Source organism: Syngnathus floridae, chromosome 7 (genome assembly GCF_059516105.1).
Source record: "Syngnathus floridae isolate MCC-2025c chromosome 7, RoL_Sflo_1.0, whole genome shotgun sequence".
NCBI lineage: Eukaryota > Metazoa > Chordata > Actinopteri > Syngnathiformes > Syngnathidae > Syngnathus > Syngnathus floridae.
In genome coordinates, this window is record NC_142419.1 from 12,873,093 (window position 1) to 12,898,731 (window position 25,639).

General features: G+C 40.3%; 2 protein-coding genes across 8 annotated transcripts in view; one reads left to right on the plus strand and one right to left on the minus strand.

Annotated features, from left to right (window-relative positions):
- lsamp (limbic system associated membrane protein) overlaps positions 1-12,953 on the plus strand; it is a 140,733-nt gene extending 127,780 nt beyond the window's left edge. For all 7 annotated transcript variants that reach the window (XM_088381508.1, XM_088381511.1, XM_088381514.1 and 4 more), the window contains 5 exons: positions 1,886-2,011; positions 5,637-5,768; positions 6,483-6,603; positions 8,653-8,801; positions 9,935-12,953. In XM_088381508.1, the coding sequence (XP_088237634.1) occupies positions 1,886-2,011; positions 5,637-5,768; positions 6,483-6,603; positions 8,653-8,801; positions 9,935-10,032 (626 nt within the window). In that variant the 3' untranslated portion in view covers positions 10,033-12,953. The remainder of the gene's footprint in view (positions 1-1,885; positions 2,012-5,636; positions 5,769-6,482; positions 6,604-8,652; positions 8,802-9,934) is intronic.
- Positions 12,954-13,624: 671 nt separating this feature from the next.
- gap43 (growth associated protein 43) lies at positions 13,625-22,810 on the minus strand. The gene is made up of 3 exons (XM_088381538.1): positions 22,497-22,810; positions 16,509-17,121; positions 13,625-14,816 (listed from the first exon to the last, which is right to left on the minus strand). The coding sequence occupies exons 1-3, from the start codon at positions 22,524-22,526 to the stop codon at positions 14,737-14,739; spliced, it is 723 nt and encodes a 240-aa protein (XP_088237664.1). The 5' UTR covers positions 22,527-22,810; the 3' UTR covers positions 13,625-14,736.
- Positions 22,811-25,639: the final 2,829 nt, after the last annotated feature.

The window sequence follows — 25,639 nt, forward strand, 5'->3', positions numbered from 1 at the left end:
CTCCATGTGTCAGCTCAGCTTTCATTTTCACCAGCTTTCCCAATGGCCCATAACTGCTGCAATGGAAAGTAAATATTCACAAAGAGAATTTTGGCATTACGACTACAAAAGCCAATTCCAATGTAGTTGGAATGCACTTTAGAAGTTATTAAAATTATTTGCAGTTTTTTATTAAACTAAACCCAACTGATTAAAGTGCACTACAAAAACGTGGCATTCAAACTTTTTATTAAACTAAACTCAATTGATTAAAGTGCACTACAAAAACATGGCATGCAAACTTTTAACATTTTTTTGGGTGCACGTTTTCTCTTATTTTGATAGGACCAGGCGATATGGCAAAAAAAAAAAAAAATTACAAATGATTTTGGCCCTGAACCACTTACCAGGCCACGGACCGGTGGTTGGGGACCACTGATTTATTCCAATTATTGGTACAAGTTGCAGTGATACAATTTTAAGATTATCCAGTACCATATGTTGCCTTTAAGTATTATTAAGATATCCAAAGTCCACAATATCTGTTTTAAATATCGAGTCTTGCGCAACAGCTAAGCACAACAATCTTCATAAGCCCTCAAGGGAGAAGTATGTACTCCAATTGTCCTTTGTCTTCTAACCCTCATAATGAAACTCCTTGAAGTTTTAATGAAAGCAACAAGTCACGTTTCCTCTCTCTTTTTTTTTCCCCCTCCTCCTCGAGCGTAGACCGGATCTCCTGAAAATAAAACTGCAATCCTCTTTAATCTTCTTTATGCTGGCTGCAAGAGGTCCTCTCATGCATTTAAATGGGGCCATTCCATTGACACATATGACAACAGGGGTATTGACAATGACTGCGGGTGAAACACTCTGGCCATATTTGAAAAAGTAGTCATCATTAGCGGCCAGCATAACCTTGGTTTAATCTTTAATACGGATGGCGGCTATTTGAGATTTCATCACCGTTGCTCTTTGCTTGAACTCACCAGCAACCTTTGCCTGCGTCTTTTATCTTTTCTGTAAGTGACCCGGACTGTCAGACAGATGGATTCCCCTTGGCCATTTTGGCCAATATGTCTGAAAATCACAGAGTTGTCTGCAACTCTAGGAGGGAATGGTGCAATATGTAGACGTGTGAAATGAACTAGGAAAGGTCATGTCAGTGTGTGGTGGTCATAACTTCAAAAAGGGAATCAATTTTTGTTGCGACTACCTGTGTATGCGCTTTCGCATTTATATCCTGGTGTGGCTGAATTCTGTGTGCTTTTTATCCTTGGTATTTGCTCTGAATCGGAAAAGTTGCGTCAATTTCTGAGAATGCTTTTATGGTTTTATCCAGCAAACTGTAAATGATGTCTTGACAATGTGATGTGATGTGTGTTCAGTTTTTCAAATTGCAGGGGAAAAAAAAGTCTGAGAAACAATCAAAAATGATAAATGTGTTCAATTTTTATCCAAAATCCAAAGTCATCATCAAGAACAAACAAGCCACAGATTATGTGATTAGCATTAATCGATTGTTTATTTTTGTAAATCCATTTACACACATTGCAACAAAAAAAAAATCCCTTCCAACAATCCAATCTCTACCATTTGTTTAAAGACTTGAGAGGAACTATACGATCATCTGGCGCTTTCCTAGCATTTGTGTCCTCAAGCAGAAAATTAAACATATGGTGAGTGAAAGTGCTTCACCCTCAAAATGTTTTGAAAGTGCAAAAAAATGTCATTATCAGAAACCTTTCTTCTTACAAAAAGACTCAAGGTTAACTTATTTTTCTCTTTCTTTGTGTCCATCGTTAAGTATTCCTGCTTGAACTTTAAATAGCTGGCATAAGAGTGTTGGTATTTTGAAATAACACATTTACATACAAAAATGATTTTTTTTTTTTTGTCTCTGCAGTCCCAGCAAACATCTACAAGATGTCAGAAGACATGATAGTGAACGAGGGCAGCAATGTTACACTCAGCTGCTTGGCTAGCGGCAGGCCGGACCCGCTAATTACTTGGCGGCTGCTCAACCCCTCAGGTAAAGTTTGTCCGTCCAAATGCTTATTATTCAGTGTGTCACTGTGGATATCTTGCCCAATATATTCCTATTTTTTCATTCAAATTAAATAAATAAAAATGAAGTCCTCTGCAGGCCCAGTGGTCCAATCTCCTATTCTCATTATTTGAACAATAACGTTTCAAGTTCATATTGTTTCTCAAATTGAAACATTCGTGACTTGCAAATGCTACAGATGTGTTTATTTCAAATTTTTTTGCGTCCTTGAATTGAATTCAGTGTGAGAGCATGTTGGGGTGTCAATAATGATGTTTGGTAGCCTGTGGTTTCACTGCAGCACTACTTTGGCTGTCTAGACCTGCTCAGCTAACAAGGACCTAAAAAAATAAGCAGATTTGAACAAAGTCTATGTGAACACATACAAAAGACAGGTCACAATTTGATTTAATGTTTTAACATTTGCTGAATCAGTAATTCTTATGAATAGCCAATCCCAAGATTGCACCAGGAATCATAATATTTGTCCACTTATCAGAAATATTGGAATGCAATTGGGTGGCCACAACCATACGATTCTTATTTCAAACTGAAAACCAGAAGCAGCAAGTTACCCCAGAATCATTCAACAATGTTTTGGAATAGAAGAAGCACACTTATTTTCCCCACAAAAATGAAATAACATCCATCATTTTGAAAATGAAATATCTCGTCTTCTTTTTTCACTTCATCGTGATTGTACGAGGAGCACCAAGTGTCAGCAAAACATTTTCAGCCACTTACCAATTGTTAAGTGTCCAACAATAGTCATATTTGCTGTGTCCTTGAGCAAGTCCTGCAGCTTTCAAGGTCTCCTCTAGTGTCTGACTAAACTCAGAATCTATTCCAAATGAACAGATTTGGAGCACAGCCCAAACACTTATGCCCTATGATACAGCTAAATATTGAAGTCAAAACCCTTTTAGAATGGGTCTTGGCAAAGGCATGCTTTTGGACTTTTGATGCTGAGTGCCTTTGACATCTTTGGTAAGCCAGGCCACAGCAGAGTGTTTAGAAAAATCGCCCTCCTGGTTTATCACGGCGACTGCAAAAGGTTCTCTTCATCTGTTGTGCCACTCAGCCATCTATCCATCTTTTTTTTCTATTGCTTTTCTTGTTAAGGGTTAGCTGGAGCCAATTAACTGACCAAATATAAACAATCGTCCACACTTAGATTCACGCTACTGCTGAATCATTTCATCTTTTATCCGTAGTCGTCCATATTCTGCTCCTCATCTTGCTTTCTGAGAAGCACCATGCAAAACAAACATACACTTAGTAATTCACAATAAGCACTAAGTAAGTGTCACACCGGGAAGATAATGAGCACAAAATGGCTTAAATCTATACAGTCTGGTTATTCACCACTGGGTCTAGTTGAACAATGAAGCTCAGCCGTAGTATGCAGCATCTCAGCACTTTCTATTGCACTCTCTAAGCAATTTCGAAAGCCTGGAGTCATGAAAATCCCAAAGTGTAGCTGTAGCCTGGAGGAAAAGCGATACGGGTATTGTGCCTGGGTGAGACAAAAGGTCAACACATAGTCGATTCTTCTCGTGCAACATTGTCAAATTAAGCTGAGGTAATGAATAAATATTATGTTTATAACAGGAAATTAGTGACTCCATAACCACGATACATGCTTACTTTGGCTAATTTTGCATAATTAGGTATTTTGAAAACAACTGTACCAGCAGTTTGTACCTTTAGCATTCTCTGAGGACAAATTTATTAACTTCTGATCATAATCAGGTTCTTGGATCCAAATCTGGATCTGTTTTTATTGAATGTGTACCTCAAAAAAAGTGACCATAATAACTGAGGTGTCATTTCAATACAACCATAATTTGAAAACAATACAGTGTTTCATTTCTCGAGTTCAAAAATTATTCTCCTGTTATATTTGCAGTGTCAGCAACACAGCAGTAGTACCAAGTTGTTTAGAGGATGTTTTGTTGTCAGACTGAGAGAAAGATGCTCAAGCGGGTTGTTCCCCTTGTACAACTGAATCGGGACATAAGAGCACATCAAAATGCAAAGTGTCACAACCAATGAGCATATGCATTTATTTCCAAACACCTCCTCGCTGCGATAGCATAGCATATAAAATTTCCATCCATGAGTTGAAGATTTATATTTGAATTCCATTGCTTTTTTACTTGAGGGCTTGCAATGAATCATAACTAAACTTGTAGTTGCGCAATTTAGCCGAGTGTATCATTATCGCCACGGTGAGGCATCTGTTGATGAAAACGATGTGAATAAGTGACAACTCATCCTTTCAGTCACACTGACTTCAGAAAGACACAAAACTACACACTCATATACACACACGGCGAAACGCATAGCCACACTCATGGAAAGAAATTAAAAATAGTTTTTCATGCAAACCAAGCCAAATCAGCTATTTAACATAAGTTAGCATGTGAGAAATAAATGCTCGTTTCGCACTGTGCTAAAATGGTGCTGATGAAAGATGCATGAGAATATGCAAATGATAATCATTTCTTAGCTGATGTTTCACAGTCGTTACTCTTCCACCACTGCCGTGTTTTCCATTGATTCTAGTGATAGGGCACATCAACATGGAAAAGTTCCACAGCAACCTTAACTCACCTGCTAATTAGTATCCAGCAACCATTTAGAGGAAGTCTAATTCCTTTAGGACTCCAAATTAATCCCCGTTCTCTTTCACTTTGCATCTCCCCAGCAGCCCTTTGACTTTCTGCAGTTTAATGTGAAGAGAATGTGTGATTAAAGGCTGCTTAGCAAGCAATGTTTTGGTTGACAGAAAGCTGACCTACCTCGTTTGCAAAAAAGGCTGTAATGCAAGAATAAAAAGAATCTTTCATGTTGGAAAAAAAACTCCTTGTCTATCATTCCCTGCAAATAAGTGATCACTTGATAGCATAAATTTTGACCATGTACCATCAAATCATTTCATTTTCCTTCCCTTTGATACTCCATCATCCTCATTCCCCATCGCCGTCACGCACACTTGCCCCTTTCTCCAGATTAGCGGTGAGATATAGATGTGACGCGGTGTAATTCCAGGCTTCATGAACTTTCCTCTAATGTGCACGCTTTGAATCAGTTTTCAATGTCCCCTGGAAACCTTCAAAGTGTCTTCAAGCCCATTCATGCATACATGGCTCAAACACAACGTAGAGATATTTATGAAGCCGAGCTTGAATGCATCCGCACGTATATTGCACACACACATATTTCCCCAATGGACAAGATTACCCAATCTATCTTTATTACACTTCATTAAATAGATAATACACATTTATTCAGGGTGTTGTTTTTTAGTCGCTGCTTTTGGTCCAAAATGTGGGAAATGCTACATTAAGTGGTTCTTTAGAGAGTAAATCACATCCATTCACGCCTTGATTCTATTACTTTTGTAACACACTAGGCGAGACTACTCAAAGTTAAATTAGCTGTTTTTAATTACACACGTCAATTGCTTAGTCGTCTCTATTTTCATTCTCATCTGTTGTTGTCATTTGCTGTACGTTTGACCTCTCTGTTTATGCTAATGAGCAATATCCGGGCAAAATTGAGTCCACTCGGACTCATTGAATGTTCCGTGTGTCTTTCCGTACAGCCGAGCCGCTTGATGGAGAGGAGTACTTGGACATCGTTGGTATAATGCGAACCCAAGCAGGTCGCTACGAATGCAAGGCCAGCAATGATGTCGCCACGCCTGACGTCAAATATGTCAATGTGATTGTCAACTGTAAGTAATCACAGACGTCCTAAAGCCATGATGAGTATTCTCGTCATAACTCATGTCACAGAATGTAGAGCGGATAAAAGTTGAGATTGACAGAAGGTAGCGTGGGAGGGTGATGTTTGGAGTGTGAACATTTTGAAGCACTCTTCATCCTCCCCATATAAATATGTCATTGCTACTACTGTATTTTCCAGACTATAAGGCGCACCGGACTATAAGGCGGACCTTCAATGAATGGCCCGTTTTAAAACTTTGTCCTTATGTAAGGCGTGCCAGACTATAAGGCGCACCATTAATGCATCATGTCAGATTTTTAATCCAAATCAAATCATTCTCCATTTTATCTTTTTTATTTCAACTTCAGACGCAACAAATTACTTTGTAATCACAAAATAACGATCCATAGTCTTTTTGATTCATGATTCATAGTCTTCAGCGGGCCACTTATGATTGATTTCATGATACAATGCTTCGGGCCAGTTTAAATTTAAGAATTTGGTCCATATATAAGGCGCACCGGACTATAAGGCGCACTGTCGGCTTTTGAGAAAATTTTAGGTTTTTAGGTCCGCCTTATAGTCCGGAAAATACGGTAACTCTTTGTTGACTTATAAGCCAAGCATCATCATTTGCATTGATGAACTATTGCAGTCTTTTCTGATTGGTTCGGTCGCAATCTTTGAAATGCAACTGATATTTATATTTTGAACTGTGCAGACCCGCCAACCATAAAGAAAACCCAGAGCTTGGAGGCCCAGCTTGGCGGCATGGGGACGCTGGGGTGTGAAGCCAACGCTGTACCCAGACCGGAATTTGAATGGTACAGGGACGAAAAAAGGTACCTTTTTTTTTTCTTTTCTTTCCAAATGGTCTCAACTCTAACCAGTGAACCTCAATCATTACAAAAGGGCGTAGTTTCAATTTCCACTCAGTGCATCCTAGGCCACACAGGCTATTTCATGTCAGTGTCAATGCAATAGTTTTTAACACTAGCCAATTTGCAATGTTTTGAAGCAAGAAAGTAATTCATAATAGAAGCCCGACTTGACACACAGACAATGCTACGCGCTCCCTTGTGAAAGTGCAAATTGTGCGAGAGAAGCAGATGTTCAAGTGTAATGCAAGTCTCAAGGAGTGTAATGACTTTCCCGGATAATGACAGCTGGGACACACTATTTCAATGTGAAGTAACCCCAAATTCCCTCCGCTCACATTGCAAATGTTCCACCATTTTTTCGTAGTCTCAATGAGAGAAACTGCAAGTGGCATTGCAGTTTTTCTTCTTGGCTCTTAATAGTTATGCAACATAGTACTACCATTTATCAGTGCCTGCTTAGTTGATTTTATAGTTTACCGCTCTGGAATAAAATATCTTGCACGCTGGACAATATTAATTATTCTTTTATGGTAATGCGAATGGATTTGTTATGCTTTTTAACAGCGGAGTAACTCCTATTGGTACTGATTAAAAGAGGAAAGATGGACTTGGATCGAGGCCCATTTGCATACTGTGGATGATGAAGAAATGAATATCAATGAAGCATATGTCCAATTTTCTTTGTTGTCTTAATAGTTGACATTTAGTCAATTAGTAATAAATGGAATGAACACATACTTAAAACCTAAGCAGATGATTTTGCTTCGAAATGTTCGTGCGACACTTGCATACAAAACCATTTTACTGTTTAAGTTACGCATAAATATTAATCGTTTACGTGAAATGTCCAGCATTTGATTGCTTTTGCAAGAATCCCGACTATTCACAGCTGTTCCTCATAAGAATTCCTTTTTGTTTCCCCCACTGTGCATAATATCTGTCACATCTTGTAGTAATTTCCCTTTGATTAGATTCTTCTGGAAATTGATATCATTGATCAAATCAAATGTTTTCTCAACTCCCTTCATAAGTTCAACTTTTTGGATAATACTTTGGAAATGTTTCCACTCTCATGTTAAAAACAGAGAAAGAACTGAACTTAATAAATATAAAACTAAACCTTGTGTTTGGCAGATAACTCCTGGGAAATATATTTGGCAGAACCATTGAATATTTGACACTCCTGTTATTGATCCCCCGCACATGAATTCTTTCCAAATATTTCTAACAGTATAAGATTCATTGGCAAGTAGCATTGTTACAACAAGGAAATCTGCCAAACAAAATATGGAAAGCTTTTTTTTTTCGTGTTCCAAGAAGATAAATTACTGTTCTATCTTTTCCATTTGATTTGTAATCAGTAGTGAATATGATTTTTTTTTCTCTCTTACCTTATCTACTGGTTCATGTTTTTCCATCTTCCTCTTGTCATGGTGGCAAATCGAAAACAAAACGCTGTGCTCTTATCCTCAGCCGTTCTCATTCACATGCACTTGTCATCACACACTCCCTCGAAGGTGCCCCAACGGGAGCCATCCAAGCTTTATGGCTTTCCTTTTATTTTTTTGTTAATGTGTCAGCATAAACCGCTAGCGTGCCTTCTTATAGTAAGCACACATGAGCAGGATAAAGTGATTGCTCCTTAAATGAACTCTTCCTAATGATATAAAGGCCTTGATCAGCATAATGGGATCCATTAAGTTGGAGGTCTTATTTAGTCGGTGGCATAACGGGGAGAGGTTAGCTCATCACTGGACCAATTGACTTACCAAATTGTATTGATTCCTTTGCACTAAGTCATATTTCAAAGTTGACATAATGAAGTGTCAGAAGCTTGGTGGTGCGAGTCGGGATGTGAGCAGCACACAAATGCTTGCTCTTAAAAAATAACAAGTGCAGACGGCTTTCTTGGTGAAATTTGAAAAAGGTTGTAGCCTGTTCTCATGCTTGAAAAGTTGTTTCTGATTTCCACTCCAAAGTCGGTTCATGTTATGTATTTTCCTACTCCAGGCTGTCCAATTCTGAGGCCATCAATATCCAAGTACTTGGTACCTATACTATTCTCACCATTTCAAGTGTTACTGAAGAGGATTACGGGAAATATACTTGTGTGGCCTCTAACCGACTGGGTGTCCAAAATTCCAGTGTCTTCCTCTACAGTGAGTATAAAGGCTTTTTTTTTCCTTTCTTTCTTTTTTGCCAGCAATAACATAAAAGTATATAGTAAACTCCCATTGTGCTCCGATAACGCCTCATTCAGACAGGTTGATGAGGAATCGTAAAAAGTCGGCATTGGCTCGTAAGATTTAACACCTAGTGCTAGATTATCAGTGCAGAACCATTACATTGTTGAATATATGTGACAGATGAGGGAAAATGTTATTTCAAGCTTTCTTTTAGCTTGGTTTGAGATTACTGTGTCTTTGCTGTCATCTAGTGGAAAAATATTGTTAACGCAGTCTATCATTGTCTGTCCAAATCGTTTTCTCTACAGTTGCTTGCAAAAATAAAATTAGTGAAAAGCATCTTCAAAAATGCAAAAGTCTTATTAATTTAGTCATTAAATTAACCACAGTTTAATTGAATGCATGTGTTTGAAACAATAATGTTTTTAAATTTTTATATATTTTCATTTCTGAAGAGTATACTGTATGTGAACTTACATCCATACATAAACAAATAAGGGACTTTTTCATTTTACAAAATTGTAACCATGATAATCTAATTTGAATCTAAATCTTGCTTTGGCAATATTCACAACGTTGTAACTCATAACTTCAAGTTGGTTATTCCTTGAAAATATTGGACATTGATTTACTGTCAGTTATAATTCATAACAGTGGAAGCTCTAAAATATCCTTGGCCAAAAGTAAACACACCAACAATATAAAGTGCAAATTATATCATCTTGTACAGCGTGTGCTTTTGGGGGCATGGCCTAATGAATGACATCAGGAGAATGGATGGTTGGCCTATGTCGCAGCTTGCGAGTTTCTGCATTTTTTATTTATTTGACTCGTTTTACTGCTCTCCTTTTCTTTCACTTTGCTTGAGCTTTAAAAAAAATACCAATGATGTCTTGAAAAGGGAAAAAAAATCATGAGTTATGACACTCGAAGTTAACTCACTCACTTGTCCAAAACATCTCAATTTCAGCAAGACAAGAAAGAAGTAGCTTTTTGTCAAGTGTACTAGCATAAAAAATAAAAAAAATAATGTGTCACAGACATGATCTTGACACGACACTGTTCTGAGGTGTCTCCTTCAAAACACTCTTGATTTCCTCCCACAGGACCTGGAACAGGCCGAGATATCAGCGGCGCCGCTTCCGTATCTCAATCACTGTGGCTCCTCATGACCTCCATCGCCTGCCTTTTCATCAAGTGTTAATACCTCTCCTCTTCTTCTTCCTCCCACTTGGCCTTTGACCTTCCCCATTCACTTCCTCTCCTACTCGCCGACATCCTTATTGCTACACCGACCTTACCGCCTCCAGACTATTTGCATCGTTACGAACACCTTACGTGCTGTCAAGCACTGCTTGCAAATATTATGCCAAGCGTCTGGTAATGAATATGACACCATAGACGTGAAAAAAAAAAAAAACGTGAAGGACAGAATCAGCAAACAGTGCTCTTTTAATGAATTGTGTTGCTTTTTTTAATACGTACGCATTTTTTTGTTTCTGCTTTTCTGCGGCTGGTTTAGAATTTGGTGTACTTGTGTCTTTGTGGAATAACATAAAAATATTCCACTTACGAGGATGCCAACAGTATCTTGAAGAACTTCAGCGTTCCGGATTTTGCTTATTCAGTGCAATAATATAAGTTGGAATAATCTGCCAAATTTTACATGATGAGATAGCATCAAATATTCTAGCTGCAGTATTCGTGTAGTCAAGTAAACTTTATTCAGAGTATAAATTGATCTGGTGATAAATACGATCATCAATCTTTTGTGACGTCGCAACCTTTTTTTTTTCCCAACATCATTTTTTGTTCTAAAAATTTCTCACAGCCTATTCTCATGAGAATTGAGTAGGATGTCACGTCAGATAAAATGCCAGGCAAGCAAATATTTTATCTTACTCTTCCGATATGTTTTCAGCAGTTGAAAAAAAATTGGAAAGTAAGTACATTCAAGATTTGTTTTGGTGCCTGAAAATGCAAACATTTTGAAAGGTATCCAAATCTTTGAACGTTTTATTTCATCACATAAGCGCAAAACATGTCAGACAGTGAAAACGGAAGACGTTCATGTGTGCTTACGCAAGTATTTCATGACCAAAATAAAAAATGGTGCGGTTCAAAAACATGTACTTGCATCTCTGATTTGTTGCCACTGATATACTTTGAGCATAATTTCTTCAACTGGCAACGGAGAATGAATCATTTGAGTTCAAGCAAGTTACAAATTATTCGATTTTTTTTTTTTTTTTTTTTTGGTTTACAGTGGGCAGTGGAATGTCTCTTCCGGCTTGTAAGAATTCAAAATGAGAGCAGCACCATTGAATGTTTATTCACATCATGCTATTGCATCATCACGTCCCCTCTACACAACAGCTAAAATACTAAAAACATGTCTGTGCTTACACCGGTGCCGTTGTTTCTTCATTTCACCGAACCTCAAGTCACTTGCATGCTGTTTGGTCACATTTCCACTGTTGTGACAACTCAAAGTAAAGTACTGTAAAACATTTGTGTATTTACACTGACTTGATAGTGAGTGGGGCGTGTAAAGCTGTTTGCTCCTGTTTTGATTTCAAACTATGAGTTTGTTCTATACAAAAACTTTTCAATGATAATTCACACTTGTAAGTGGAAAAAAAAATTAACAATAGACCTTTCCGAAAGAATGTTTTTTGTTTTAAATGTCATCATCATCTCAAAAATGTTTGCTTTGGACCGAGAAAATAACTCTAGACTAATGATAATTCTAATCTTTAGTGTGATGTTTCCAGAAATATGCTTTATTCAAAATGCTGGCAACAGTTGTGTCCTCGTGTGACATCCTGCTAGGTTCATCGGCCTCACTTTGACCGAGGAACAAAAACAAAACTGAATAATTGGCCTTGCGTTAAGAGACCATAGACAACCAAAGAAGATTAATTTCCATTTTGCAATTTTCAACAAAATCAGAAACAACTCCGTATAACATACTGAAGGATCCTTTCACAGGTCATCTCAGAGTCCAACCAACACCCAAAGTGCCATCCTAAGATATTACTAAGATGAATAAACCAACCACAACATTGATACAGCTCTGGTTGGATCTCATTCCAAGTGGTAGTAATGTTGTGGCTGGTTAATGTATTTCCATTTGTGTAGTTCACAAAAGTGATATGCTAATAGCTTGTACGCTTTGTTATTATGAACAAATACGCTCTTGTTTTTCTTTTTGTGCCACAGAAACCATATTTGTCGTGGAAATGTAATTTACTTTCCAAATCATCAAGATGTTATCTGAGCCAAACACCATATTGACATTGAATAAAAATACACACCTCATCCATCTTATTTTCTGCCACATATCCTGTTGAGGGTTGTGGATGAGCCACGTGACAGCTGATTGTGAGCTCAAGGCAACGTCTCACTCTGGACTGGTCACCAGTAAATCACAGCGCACATATAGACAACAACAGTATACACAGCTTTGTGAAGTTTTCACTGAACCTCCCATGCATGTTTGTGGACAGCTGGCAGTCTAAACAGGAAAACTGTATGGCAGATACAATCAATTCATTTATGGTCCTTCAGACGGATGTCCAATTCCGTCCTTGCAGTTAGAAAGCAATCCATCAGCACTTAATATTTTACACCTCACCACTGCTGAACTTGACACCAGACAAGCATGTGGCAAGCGAAAGTTCAAGGGTGACAATTCTTTCTAATTCTTTCTTTATGTCCTCTGTGTGTATATACAGTGTGATGTTTCTACAGTAGAATGTTGTAAAATCAACAAAGCCTCTAACTGCAAGTATTCAATCGGAAAATGTAACAATGGCATTTGTAATTAAGATTCAATCAAGCATTAAGGAACAGCAATGTCCCACTTTTGTCTATTTTACTTAACTTTATTATGGCATAAGGTAATTGCAGTTTCTTAAAAAAAAAAAAAGAAGATATGTAATAAAAGTAAATGAGATTATGTTCATAAAAGAGAATAAAAGTTGTTTGAATTCAATGTTATGTACTTGAATGTGACTAGCGATGTTGTGTAACTTTTGGAGGTGGACACACAGAATCTTCAATGAAACTGTTGTGTTTATAACCATGTAACATGCTAATAAAAGAATATATGTATTGTTACAATTTCTCTGACAGACATTTTTGTCCCTGAGAAAAATCTGCTTTAATGCCAGCACATCATTTTGTAGAAATTGTCAGTATGGAAAGCTGATTTAGCATTGCAGTCTTTGTCCTCACTATTAAGACAATTTAACATACTAGAACAATTAATAGAACGACTGTGTTTTATAAATAAGGATGCTCATCTTTCCTTACTGTCAGTGCCAAATCAGCGTCAATGTTGTAATTTAGCCACAAGGTGTCATAAGAGAGCAAATCATCCCAATGCTGAGCCATGTACGTAAGGTTGTAATGGCAAAAAAAAAAATTGTAATTGAGTTTACCTTTAACACTAATGAAATGTTGCACAAGTTACTGTATGTGCATGTTTATCATGTTAATAAAACATCAATATGTGAAAGTTTTAACCACCTGTTCTGTACCGTTGGAGACAACAGGACAAAATGAAATCTAAAATCATAACTCCACAGTAGTGAAGATAATTTGGGTAAAAATGTAGTTTCATAGCAGGAGTTTGAATTGTGACAGCTATAAATTGTAAAATTAGTTTAATAGTGGTTGTGACATTGTGATGACGTCATATTAGAATATTGTGGATGTCCTTTTTGTCCTCATTGGGTTGCAGGTATACACTAAACTGGTAAAAGCGGCCACTTTTTAAACAAACACCACAATTAATGTTGGTAATTGGCACATTTGCTTTATTTCGAAAACAGACATTGAAACCATTTGTAATTTTTTTTTCCTCACAAGTTGGAATTCTTTGTTAGATTGAAACTGGACATTGCACTCACTGAAACATAGGAAAAGTTTTTTGTTTTGTTTGTTTGCTCATTCATGTGTTCATTTTTTTATGTATTTTTCTTAACGTCTGTGCAAGAGGATTATCCCAATTCATATAAACGGTCATAACAACACCAAAGACATCAAAAAGAAGCCGCCACACCTCTTAAGTTTGGGTAAATGCAAAAACTTTCCTCTCAGAGGGAGAGTTCCCATCATGCATCTGGTTCGATGGTTCATGCTACTGCTCTCCTATTTGAGTGGCAGAATACAAGTTTTCATGTCATAATACTAAACAGATTTCTAAGGTTTATTATACGGTTATGGCATTTCCATATTGGCAACAGGTCCTTTTCTGCAAATGAGGCTTAAGACAGTTTGTAAAAGGGGGGTTGTTATTCAAGCTTGAATGAGTCAAGCGGAGTAGTAGCGAGAGCTCTCCAACTGGAAATGACACACATTTGAGTATACATTCTTATCATAATGTTTTGTATTTCCCATTTGCTGCGTTTTCAGTACGCGTGAACTGTAACGAAAACTCGAGTTGCATGTTAAAACCAGCTTTTTTTTGTGCGTGCACTGGCAAAAGTCCAGATTTTATTTGCAATGTGTGCATTGCAAAGCAGATAAAGATGAATTGGTTTGCTCGAAATATGAAATGTGTATCCATCCAGTTGGGAGTTTTACAATCCACTGCCAAACCGTTTACAATACATGGCAAAGGATGCTAGAAATCAAATCTTTCTCCTCATTAGCATAACAATCATATTTCAGAATCATCAACAACAACAACATCATCATCACCACGTCATCATAATATTAGCTTGAGCCAAAAAACGTCACGCTGGAAACTCCCCCAACATGAGAAAATCATTGCCACACAAAAAATGACAAACAAATAAAATCGGACTGCCTTTGCACCGGGAAGACAAAGAGCAACCTTTTTTAGATTTTTGTTTTTCTTCATTCTCTTAATTCTTCTTTTTGGAGGTTAGACTTTGCCTTAGTCGTCCTTGGACTCGGGGGCCTCTGCGCCTGCATCTGCTTGGGTCTCCCCCTCCGCTTTAGACTCCTCTGCAGCATCTGAGAGAAAAGATGGGTCGGAAATAAAATTCAGAGGAGGCCGTACAAGGAGACTGAAAAATGAGCTGGAGAAAGACGGTTTGCACATCAGGGCCGAGAATAATCCATCTGGCCCTTTGAGATATTGCACATCAAAAGTCTGAGTTAAAGTGTTGCTCACACATAAGCACTCAAGAGTGTAAGGCAGAAGTTGCTCATGTCTGTGAGATCATAGAGACTGTAAATAATAAGAAGGGTGCGCGCTCTTAATGGCTCCTTTAAATATTTAAAGTGAGAGCACTCCAACCTGTCAAGTCTGATATCATGTGATGTCCTCACGCTAAACCACTCTGAGAATTTGATACCGTTACATGTAACAATGATCCATTGCGGTGGAAATTATTTTGATTGCTGATGAAATTACAAAATGTGTGCCCTTGTGGTTTGAGGGGGCTTACTCCATAGTTTGTAATATCAGCCCAGCCTTGATCATCTTCCAAAAAAGTTGATGTCATAAGCTGCACGACAATGAACTCATCCTCTTATATAGATTGAAGGGTGACGTCGGTGCATTTGAAACTGGGAAGATGACGTGTGTAAGTGCTGATACATTAATGTTTAAATGGTGATGGGACTCAAGACATTATGAGTCATATAGGAGAACTTACAGGTTGAGTATAATTAGCGCACGAGCCTGAGTCATCATAATGTACTTATGAAAAAAACTCCGGTGAGTGCAGATGAGATCACAATCGACATCATCGTTTTTTTGGGGGGAAGTCTTAGTAAGCAAGTGATATCACTTCCCTGATTTGATTTCATTTTGGGACATATGAGGACAAGAAAATGGTTTGCTGGTTGGACGGATGGAGTCTCTGGGAAGCTCATCTTGTTTGCCGATTTATGTTTCGATTGAGTTGTGTTAATCAAGCAGATGGGGGCCAATGGTTCCTCATGCGTGACAGACATCCCCGGTGTGGATCGTGACCGGTATGGTTCATTAATCATTCATCTGAATCAGAACACCTGTTATCTGCGCCCTTGCTCTATGCGGGACAGCTATCCCATTGAGGTGGTAACTATGACAACGCAGAGACAGTGCTGCTTGGTGACCTAGATTCAGTGTAGCGCTCCAGTTGGTGTGCGCCGTTGTGGGTGTGTGTGTGTGTGTCTCACGCCCCCGCCTATTCCAGACTGAGCATGCTCCATTAACTGTAGTGTACCTGTCTGGCCCAGACAGGAGATTCCGTGGGCCACAAATGGAGTAGCGCCGTTGTAGAACCATTTTCCTTTCCAAAGTGCTGATTTAATTGGAAAACAAATGTGTTTGGAGTTTTAAAGGTAATCAACCAAGATCAAGCAACCTTGTGAGTTCAGCTTGAAGATCATAAAAATAAAAAATTCAGATTGGGTTATCTGATGTAATGTGGCACACTCTGATGTTAACCAGTAGAGGTCTGCCAAAAATGTTTAAATCTTGGAGGCAGGGCCAAGCAGCTATTTGCTGGGGTGCTTGCCAAGTGGCCCATCAGTTATTTTTATTGGCCATTTTAATTGTGCAGTGTCAAAGATCGTATTAGTCTGTGAACTCAATACCCTTTTTCCACTCGTTCATGGTTCCTACAGACTGAAGAACTGTGCGATTGTTCCTGTTTTGATTTTTATTTTTCAATACCTGTCAGAAAGATTGGGATTTCTAACACTAATCCATACCTTTGTCTTTTGTTTGGTCAAGCTCCGCCTTTTCGGGTGTCGGGCTGACAGCAGCAGGCACGTCGGCTTGTCTGGCCTCCTCCTTTTTCTCCTCACCCTCCTCCACCTTCTCCTCAGCTGTGGCTGTGGTGGGACTTTTGACTCCTGCAGCTGGGGCCTCCACATCTTTGGGCTTCTCTTCAGCTTTCTCCTCCATCTTTGGCTCCTCTTTGGCCGGCTCGGAGGATGCCGCGGGTGCTGCCCCTACTGGAGACGTTGCTGCTCCTGCAGGAGAGGGAGCGGCGGCTGCTGGTGAGTTAGCAGGCTTTTCTGCCACCGGGCTTTTGGCTTGGCTCGTTTCCTCTTCCTTTTTCCCCTTATCTTCTGCAGCATCGGCCTCTTCGGCTGGAGATCCTTCTGCCTTCTTCACCTCCTCACCACCCTCAGTCGCTTCTTCCGCAGCAGCAGGATTGTCTCCGTCCTTCTCTTCATCTCCATCTTTCATCTTTTTCCGAGTTATGTGTCCACGGAAGCTGGCCTGTATTTTGGTGGCAGCCTTATGAGCCTTGTCTTCAGGTTTGTTGGTGGTCCCATCTTGCTCAATTTTCTGGTCCGCATCCTCATTTTTCTCCACCTAGTCGCCAAGAATGAAGTTTCATTCAATTATACTGACAAAAATATTTAGTGAGCAACATGAATATGCAAATATCAAGTATTCGAATACAGTGGTGAAATATATTGCTTGAGAATGATCATCTCAAGCTGTCATGCTGGAAAACCTTCTTATTTACCTTTTAAAGTAAATAAAGGCTAGATAGAAGAAAATGCTTTTAAAAATGGAAAAGGACAGGTGTTAGTGAACTTGAGAATCGGTAAGCCTGATGTAGAAGTACTGGACAGGTTGGGTCAACGTTGCAGGACGAGTTAGGAAAAAAAATGCGAGTGTAAGGCGGGATGAGGACCATGGTTAGGAAAAGGACAAGGAGTTATTAAAAGGGGACCGTTATATTACCTTTGGTTACTGGATCCAAAGTTGTCCATCAAATTGTGGGTTGTGTTATGAGTCATTTAATCATCTAATGAAAAGAAATCAAATCAAATAAAGGAAAGAATGATGAGCACTGAAAATGCAAAGAAAAAATTACAGTAATACATTCAAAATAAATAAGCAAACAAATTGAGGTTAAATATCTTTAAACCAATCAAAAGCATCGAATGAACAGATTAAAAAATGTGGATAAGCAACATCAATGCAAACGCAAATTGTGCATGCAAGCAGTGTAACATAAGTAAAGGCAAATGATAAAGATGCAGACTCAATTTGTTTTTTTTCTGATTGATTGATTTCAGTCCATTCTCTTATCTTAGCAATGATTTATAAAGCGTCAGAAGCCGATTTTTAAATGTCATGTGCTATTTAGTACCATGGTGAATCATGAAATGACAAATTGTTAAATGGCTTAATAATTTAAATTGACAATAAGGAATCTTTATGGTGTACATGAATATTCATAAATGTCCCCCAAATTATAACAAAATCCAATCATACAGTTGTTCTCCAAAAGAATGGGTCTACCTCTCAAAAAATCAGCTTTCTGGGACTCAGTCTCATCTGGCTGCTAGGAAACCAACTGCCTGCTTCAATTTCCTCAGCATTCACTACCATGTCCCTTCCAACTATCAAAGGTTACCTTGGCAACCAGAGTGCTAACTCATCGCAGTGCTGTCTGCTGCTTGGTGCAATGAAAGACTTTCTTGATTGGCAGTGTACCTGACCTCTTGCCAGCCGATAGGAGCTCATAAATCAGGGGCTGCAATCTAAGAGGGGGGGGGGGGGGGGGGGGGGTCCTGGGAGGTTGTGTCAAAGTGCAGTGGGGGGGGGGTCAAGAGGTGCTGATAGTCGTTTTTATTTTCTGTGTGTGTGCATGTGTGTGATATAGATATATATATAGCACATTGGTGTGACATGATGTAGAATCTGCAGGCCCTAAAACCAACATGTCATCTTCAGGGTCACCGTGTCAGTTGAGTATTGCTGAGGCGACGACAAGATGCAGAGGTGCCACTATATTCACATTTGACGCCCAAAGGTTCCAAAGGTGTAAATCCTGCCTAATAACATCCACTTCTTAAGACATACTACCCTGAGCAATTTAGCTTCATTATATTACAAATATATACTTTTGTGCTGTGATAAAATGGAGTCCTAATAAGCTAAGTCCCCGGTGACTTACTGGGCCTTTTATCACGACTGATCCCATTGGTGCTTCCAATTGCCAAAATTTGACCCAAGCACTTAACTCTAAATAGAATTACTTACTGGCCGCGTTCAATGAATCAGGCAAGGAGAGAGGAAGACAGCAAGGGACGAGGGTGTCTGGGAATATGGTGCTATGACATCATTATTGGATCGGAGGGGGTTGTCGGCTACTTTAGAGATTAGGGTGTGTGAGTGCAAATGTAATAACGTGCCAGAAGTGATCTCATATGAGTTTATGAGGATGAAGGGGAAGATCATCATCCTGGTTGGACCGCATTTGTGGCATCATCGTTTGCATTATTGATACCGATTTTTTTTTTGTTTCCGTTCCAGAATGCTTAACTTCGTGATACTTTTATTTTCTATGGACTTTTATGATTCACTGCAGTGGTAATTGATAGAATCTGTGATAAACTACAAGTGATAAATGATTAACCTTGCAGCAAGAAAAAAAGTGATTTTCAAAAATGTATTTAGTGTCTCACGTGTATTATATTCCACCTCAAATCCGCTTCATGTTAATTAAATCCCGGTCACGTACCCTCATTGCAGGCGCTATTCCCCTCTGTATCTGTGCAGCACACATTTTCATTCAAAAAAAAAAAATCCAGCAGCACTGCCCACGGGTACAAGCAGACCACTCCCATCACTTCACAATGGACCACCATTTCGACCTGATTACTTAGCAGAATTTTCAAACTCCTGATTTGGACTCCAAAAGATCTTAATACAATGTGAATCGATTTACATTACAATTGTGCAATTTGGATACAAAAGCTATGATGTTGGAAAATCACAAGATGATTACACTACAATAATGTTGATTAAATTAATCACGTGACTCAGAGTCTGAATTTGTTCAGCACATAATCTAACCACTGGATATTTCTATTACATGTGCAGTCTGTTGCGCTCTCTGTCTGCCTCTGCCCTTGGGTGGGTACCAGCTGTCGTGAGAACCACACCCAGAGTCATTGGCTGGAGATCTATAAGCACACATGCACGGACACCCCATCCCCCAACAATGACACAGTAGCAATCCGCCACCTCAGTGTCTCGTTGCCGGGGCCATTAGAGGCTTGTTTCAGAAAGGGGGGAGGGAAGGATGAGACAGTTGAGCGTTAGGATGAGTGATGCTTGATGTGCCGTGGAAGCACTTGTCACAAAAATGAACATGTCAGGTATGCAGTTTTCCTCCTCCATCCCGCCGCTCGGTCCGATGCGGTAGAACACCCACGAGAAATGATTTGATTCCCTCTTTTTGCTTCATTTGCAAAGGATTCAAAAGTCAATTAAATGTCGTGTGTCCGTTTAATTTGCAATTATTGCACATATGTTAACAGTTAGAACCATCATGTGCTTTCTGAAAAAAAGAATATTGGTTATAGGATCAAAGTCTGATTGTAGTTAGTGATGGAGAAATGATCCAGACACCAAGCGGCAAACATGCTGTCTGTGCCATCTTGACTTTGTTTCTTACCAAGGCAGCTCTGCTTTCATTCTCTCTCTCTCTCTCTCACTCTCTCTCCTCTCGCTGTCTCGCTCACCCAGCCTAAGCACCACACCCTTGTAGCCAACTATCTCCTGCAGATGAGTCTAGGGCGGCTCAGGTGGCGACGGCGACAGACCCCCCCGGTCGCCATCGCCGCATCACTCTTTGGCCGTCAATCAGTGAGCGATGTTACAGGATGCACGACTTCCTTTAACGACAAAATGTTTGGTGGAGAGTAATACGCCACCGTATGCTAGCATCATTACATCCTCTGGAGCAGCCTTTAATTCAATTACAGACTCACTGTCTGAACAAAGCCTCTGCAATCACCACTCATCTGACAAGGGAGCGAGGGATGAGGAGAGATGCAGGTGGGGGGAGGAGGAGAGGAGAAAAGGATGCCCGGACCGGACATGATGTGGTGGCCACAGGAGAGCAGGCAATGTGGGCTGTGGCTTATGCTACAGCTAAATCGAAGTTGAAGCGGAGATAAGAATCATGGCGGGTGGAGTGGGAGGATTTGAAAGTGGAGGCATAGGAGAGAGGCAGGTGTGGTTTTGAGATGAGGATTAACTGTAAAAAATGGTGGTGGGCGGAGCTAAGGAGAAACTATTAGGGTGAATTAGATTTAGCTTCTTAAGAGTGCACTTTTTTTGAATTAAGATGAGACCTTCCCCGGAAAAAGGATTCTGGATGGAAAAAACCTAATTTGACTTCCAAAAATAAAGGTTGCTCAATTGATTTGTGTCCAAAGACTAAATTTACAGCCACTCCCTTAGCACATGACTTTTCATTATGGCAGAGTGCAATGCAACATTGTTAATTTTTTTTTCTCATAATTACAGTCAGTCCATCAAAGCAGACGTCGAGAGGTTTGGATGTTCATCCCAGGAGTTGCACTCATGCTTGAAGCAGCCTTCGGCGTGGGGAAAGCTCGCTAAAAGCCGGCGCCTCACCCACCACATGGCTGCAGTGTGCAGCATGCCGGCTTTCTCCCACCCACCCCCTCCCTCCCTCCCTCCCTCCCTCCATGTTTCCGCCCCTTCTTCCCCACCTCCTCCAACCATCATCCCCCGTTCTGCTGCCATCCACTTTCATTTCCTTTCTGCCTTCCTGCACCCACCCAACTCATTACCTTCTGCCATATATTAAGTCTCATTTAAATGGTTATTTTACCTGCACTGCCCCCCCCCCCCCCCCTCCTCATGCATTGCACCTTTCAATGCATCTACAGTGCACTGAAAATATTCATCTCAGTATTCCGGCATCTTTTTCCTGCTATCACGCCTTACCTTAGTTCTGTCTTCTGTCTGCCACAGTCAATATGACTCATCCAGAAATGAACGAAGCAATCAAATGCCATCAAAATCTACCACGTCATGACTCCGATAAAATCACATTCACATTTGATTAACGACAGCGGAGGGGGGGAATTGACTCTTGTCAATCAAAATGGAAAATATTCCCATGATGGTACCTCTTCTACTACTCGGATCCACCCATTTCCATGCAGCACCTTGTCTGCCTCTTTTTTAAAAAAAAAAAAAAAAAATCCTGAGCTAGCGAGCCAACGCCACCCTTTCACACTCTTTAAATAAGTGCACACTTCATTGTAGCCTCCGTCGGCAGGATCCACTCATAGAGCTGGAGGGCTATGATAATCTATTTAGACTCATTTATTCCCATTGTAATCCCGCGAGGCCGCTGACATGATGGTGCTGCTCACTCACTCTGCACCCCACCCAGTTTTTTTCCCCTCTCTCCTCCTCACTGTGTAAATGTACTTTTTTTGGGGTGTCACCCACTTCTTCTCAAGACAATAGAAAGTCTGATTTAACCATCCTGGCATCAGTTAGTAAGTTTAATATGTACAATGAAGTGTTTGACAATACGGAAGCTATCAAGTGTCTCTCGATATTCTTTCTCTTTTAACAAGTGCATGATCAATGCCGCTTCAGATCAAATTACTGTCTTAACTGCAAATACGTGATGAGGTCCGAGAGGCATCGTAGCAGCAACGTCCATTCATGGAGGAGAATTGCATCCACAAGGCGTGTCTGGTGTCTCTGTAGAGAAGCCACTATAGGAAGACAAACTGTCCACCCACCCCTAAGTCCAAGTCATTTACATCAACATCTTCTATACCCTCCTGACAGTAAAGGAACACGCTCAAAGTTCAAAGTTGAGATGCAGCATTTTACCACATGATAAGAGCTGGAAAATGGAAATGGATGAAAAGCAAATCAGAGCACTTTACCGGTTTGGTTCTTCTTATGCAGCACAGCATAGTTGTTGTCGTAGTATCCTCCCTTTTTCTTCTCGGCTTCTTTCTTTCCCTTTTGCTTCTTTTCTCTTCTTCTCTCACCCCCCTCTCTCTCTCTCTCTCTCCCTCTCTCTCTCTCGCGTGCACACACTCGCCGGTTTTCGTGCACACACACGCACACACTCACACACACACACACTTTCTCTCTCTCTGGCTGTATCAACAGCTATGCTGCCCAGTGCATTTACTCTTACCAGTCTGCACATATGCGCTCTCTTCAGTCAGTCTGCCTGGTTGCACCTCTCTCTTCCTCTCTCTTTTTTGCCCCCCACCCCCTTGCCTGACAATGACTACAAGCCCGCCCCTTAAAACCCCACCCTTTGCCTCACCCCTTCTTCTATCCTTCTTTCACACTATCCCCCACTTCTCTCTATCCTCCTTTTCTCACTCATAAAGATGGGGGGGTCATCTCCACCATTTAGTTTATATCAGCACTCCTCTTTTTTTTACATCTTTCATCCCCTTTCAGCCAAACTACAGACTATTAAGAAATTTTATTTCAACATTGTATTCTCCTATCACAACTATAACACCACTTGTTCACCCAATAAGATTTTTTTCTCCCTAGATAGATGCTTTGCAAATGGACTGTTTTTTTTTCTTGTTAGGCTGCCTCTCCAACAGTGTACAAAGAACGCTGTGCGCTCAGATTAGTGTTAACTCAACATGCAAATTGCCAAGGCAATGGCCAAAGCATGTTTTCTGGAACTACCAGCAGCTGCACTTGCCAGTAGAGAAATGTGAAAGTGAGCAAAGATGATAGCGCATGCATGCATACGCACACAGTGCTCTTAGGACACGTCACCCGCGCCATCATCCCACCAGCCCACCCCCCATGCCCAGTGCGCTGTTCTCATGGAAACACTAGCAGATAGACTTAGAGAGCAGAAGAGGAGGAGTGACTCTGTGCGTGCGTGCGAGGGAGAGAGAGAAACGGATGCAAGAGAATCGGGTGTGGCAGAATCCCCCCCCACAATTTGCCTATGTGTCTCATTTTTAATGTGCATTCATTTAATCCACAATTGGAATTAGAATCATCACCAAAAAGTAAGATCGGCAAACGCCCATACTGGGTTTGTCTTTGCTCGGAGCACAAACGCACACTGTAGTGCCACTTAAGAGTCCCCACCCCCGCTTTGAGTTCCAGCAGATGCGACGGACACAAACTGGGGTGTGGGGTATGGACAGTAGTGATGGCTCGTGAGTGAACGATTCGTTCAAAAGAACGTTCTTTTTTCAGTTCATATGACTTCAACCAGTAGGTGTCGGTAAAGCGCATTGGAGCTGGTGCCACCTCGCCGTAAAACAAAACGAAGAAGAAATTGACGTAACTTCCTGTTCACCAACTGAACGGATGTGAGTGAACGAGTCATTAAATGAGTGAATTGCATTTCCAGTTCATCGTGAGAATGAATCAGTGAGGGAACGAATCCTGACTTTCCCGTTCGCGGACGAGTCAATGGGTCAACTGCCTTCCTTCCCGTGCATCAACGGATCAGTCAGTGAACGTGTTGCGTGTCCTTCCTGGCGTGAACTATGTAAACCAGAATGTAGATTTACAATTTGCCAAGGAAAGAAAGAACCACTCACTGAAACACCACTTCTTTTATGCTCGTTTTCTCCAAGCTAACGGCTAACTGTATTGCATGAAGGGATGCGCCGTTATGCAACAACGGGGAGATTATGCTTCTCTTTGGGTAATCTTGATTTTATAACACTTATAGTAGTTTTTAAATAACGTGTGTGCATGTATACGCCTAAATATTGTTATCCAATATATCTACTGCAATTTCACATTAGATTGCTGGTTTGAAATTTACTTTTATTATTATTATTTTAATAAACATTAAAACCTTTTAAAACTTGTCTTGTGTTTTATTTCTTGTTTTTATTTTTTTGGGGCATGAAAACAAAAATCTGACATTTGGTTAACTGCTTTATATGACAATATATATATATGTGTTTTACGTTGTGTAATATGTGTTGGTGTTCCCCAAAATAAAGAACAAGTAGTCAAATACACATTCTCGACAAGTTATGAGGTATACCTGAAAATGGTGGTGTACCTAATGGAGTGTCCATGTGACGTCACAGATCAACCAGCCAATCAAGAGGTGGGGGTGAGGGTGGGTGTGGCACTTTTCACTTTCAGTTCAGCTTTGGCCATGATTTTTCCCCAATGAAGTGGCCTGTTATTTGGTAGACCTGAAAATGGCGGCGTACTTAAAGGAGTGTCCATGTGACGTCACAGATCAAACAGCCAATCAGAAAGTGGGGGTGAGGGCGGGTGTGGCACTTTTCACTTTCAGTTAAGCTTTGGTCATGATTTTTCCCTAATGAATTGGCCTATTATTAGGTACACTTGAAAATGGCGGTGTACCTAATGGAGTGTCCAAGTGACGTCACAGATCAAACAGCCAATCAGAAAGTGGGGGTGAGGGCGGGTGTGGTACTTTTCACTTAAACCAGGAGTGCCAACCTTCAGTCCTCGAAGGGCCGCGTTCCAATATGTTTTCCAAGTGACCCTCGTTAAGCGCAGGTGCGTGAAAAGTTTTAGCTTCTTTCACGTCCAAAAGGAGCTAAAAGTTTTCACGCACCTGCACTTAACGAGGGATTCACACGGACACTCCATTAGGTACACCGCCATTTTCAAGTGTACCTAATAACAGGCCACTTTATTAGGGAAATATCATGGTCAAAGGTCACAGGTGTCAAGCTCTAGTCCTCGGGGCCGCATTCCAACATGTTTTCCAAGTCACCCTCGTTAAGCGCAGGTGCGTGAAAAGTTTTAGCTTCTTTCACGTTCAAAAGGAGCTAAAAGTTTTCACGCACCTGCACTTAACGAGGGAATCCCACGGACACTCCATTAGGTACACCGCCATTTTCAAGTGTACCTAATAACAGGCCACTTTATTAGGGAAATATCATGGTCAAAGGTCACAGGTGTCAAGCTCCGGTCCTTGGGGCCGCGTTCCAATATGTTTTCCAAGTGACCCTCGTTAAGCGCAGGTGCGTGAAAAGTTTTAGCTTCTTTCACGTTCAAAAGGAGCTAAAAGTTTTCACGCACCTGCACTTAA

Excerpts from the sequence above, each read along its gene's own strand:
- gap43 (XM_088381538.1), bottom strand. The coding sequence starts at position 22,526 with ATGCTGTGCTGCATAAGAAGAACCAAACCG. Across the intron at positions 17,122-22,496 it reads GCATAAGAAGAACCAAACCG|GTGGAGAAAAATGAGGATGC; the intron begins GTAAAGTGCTCT and ends CTTGGCGACTAG. Across the intron at positions 14,817-16,508 it reads TGACCAAACAAAAGACAAAG|ATGCTGCAGAGGAGTCTAAA; the intron begins GTATGGATTAGT and ends CTTTTCTCTCAG.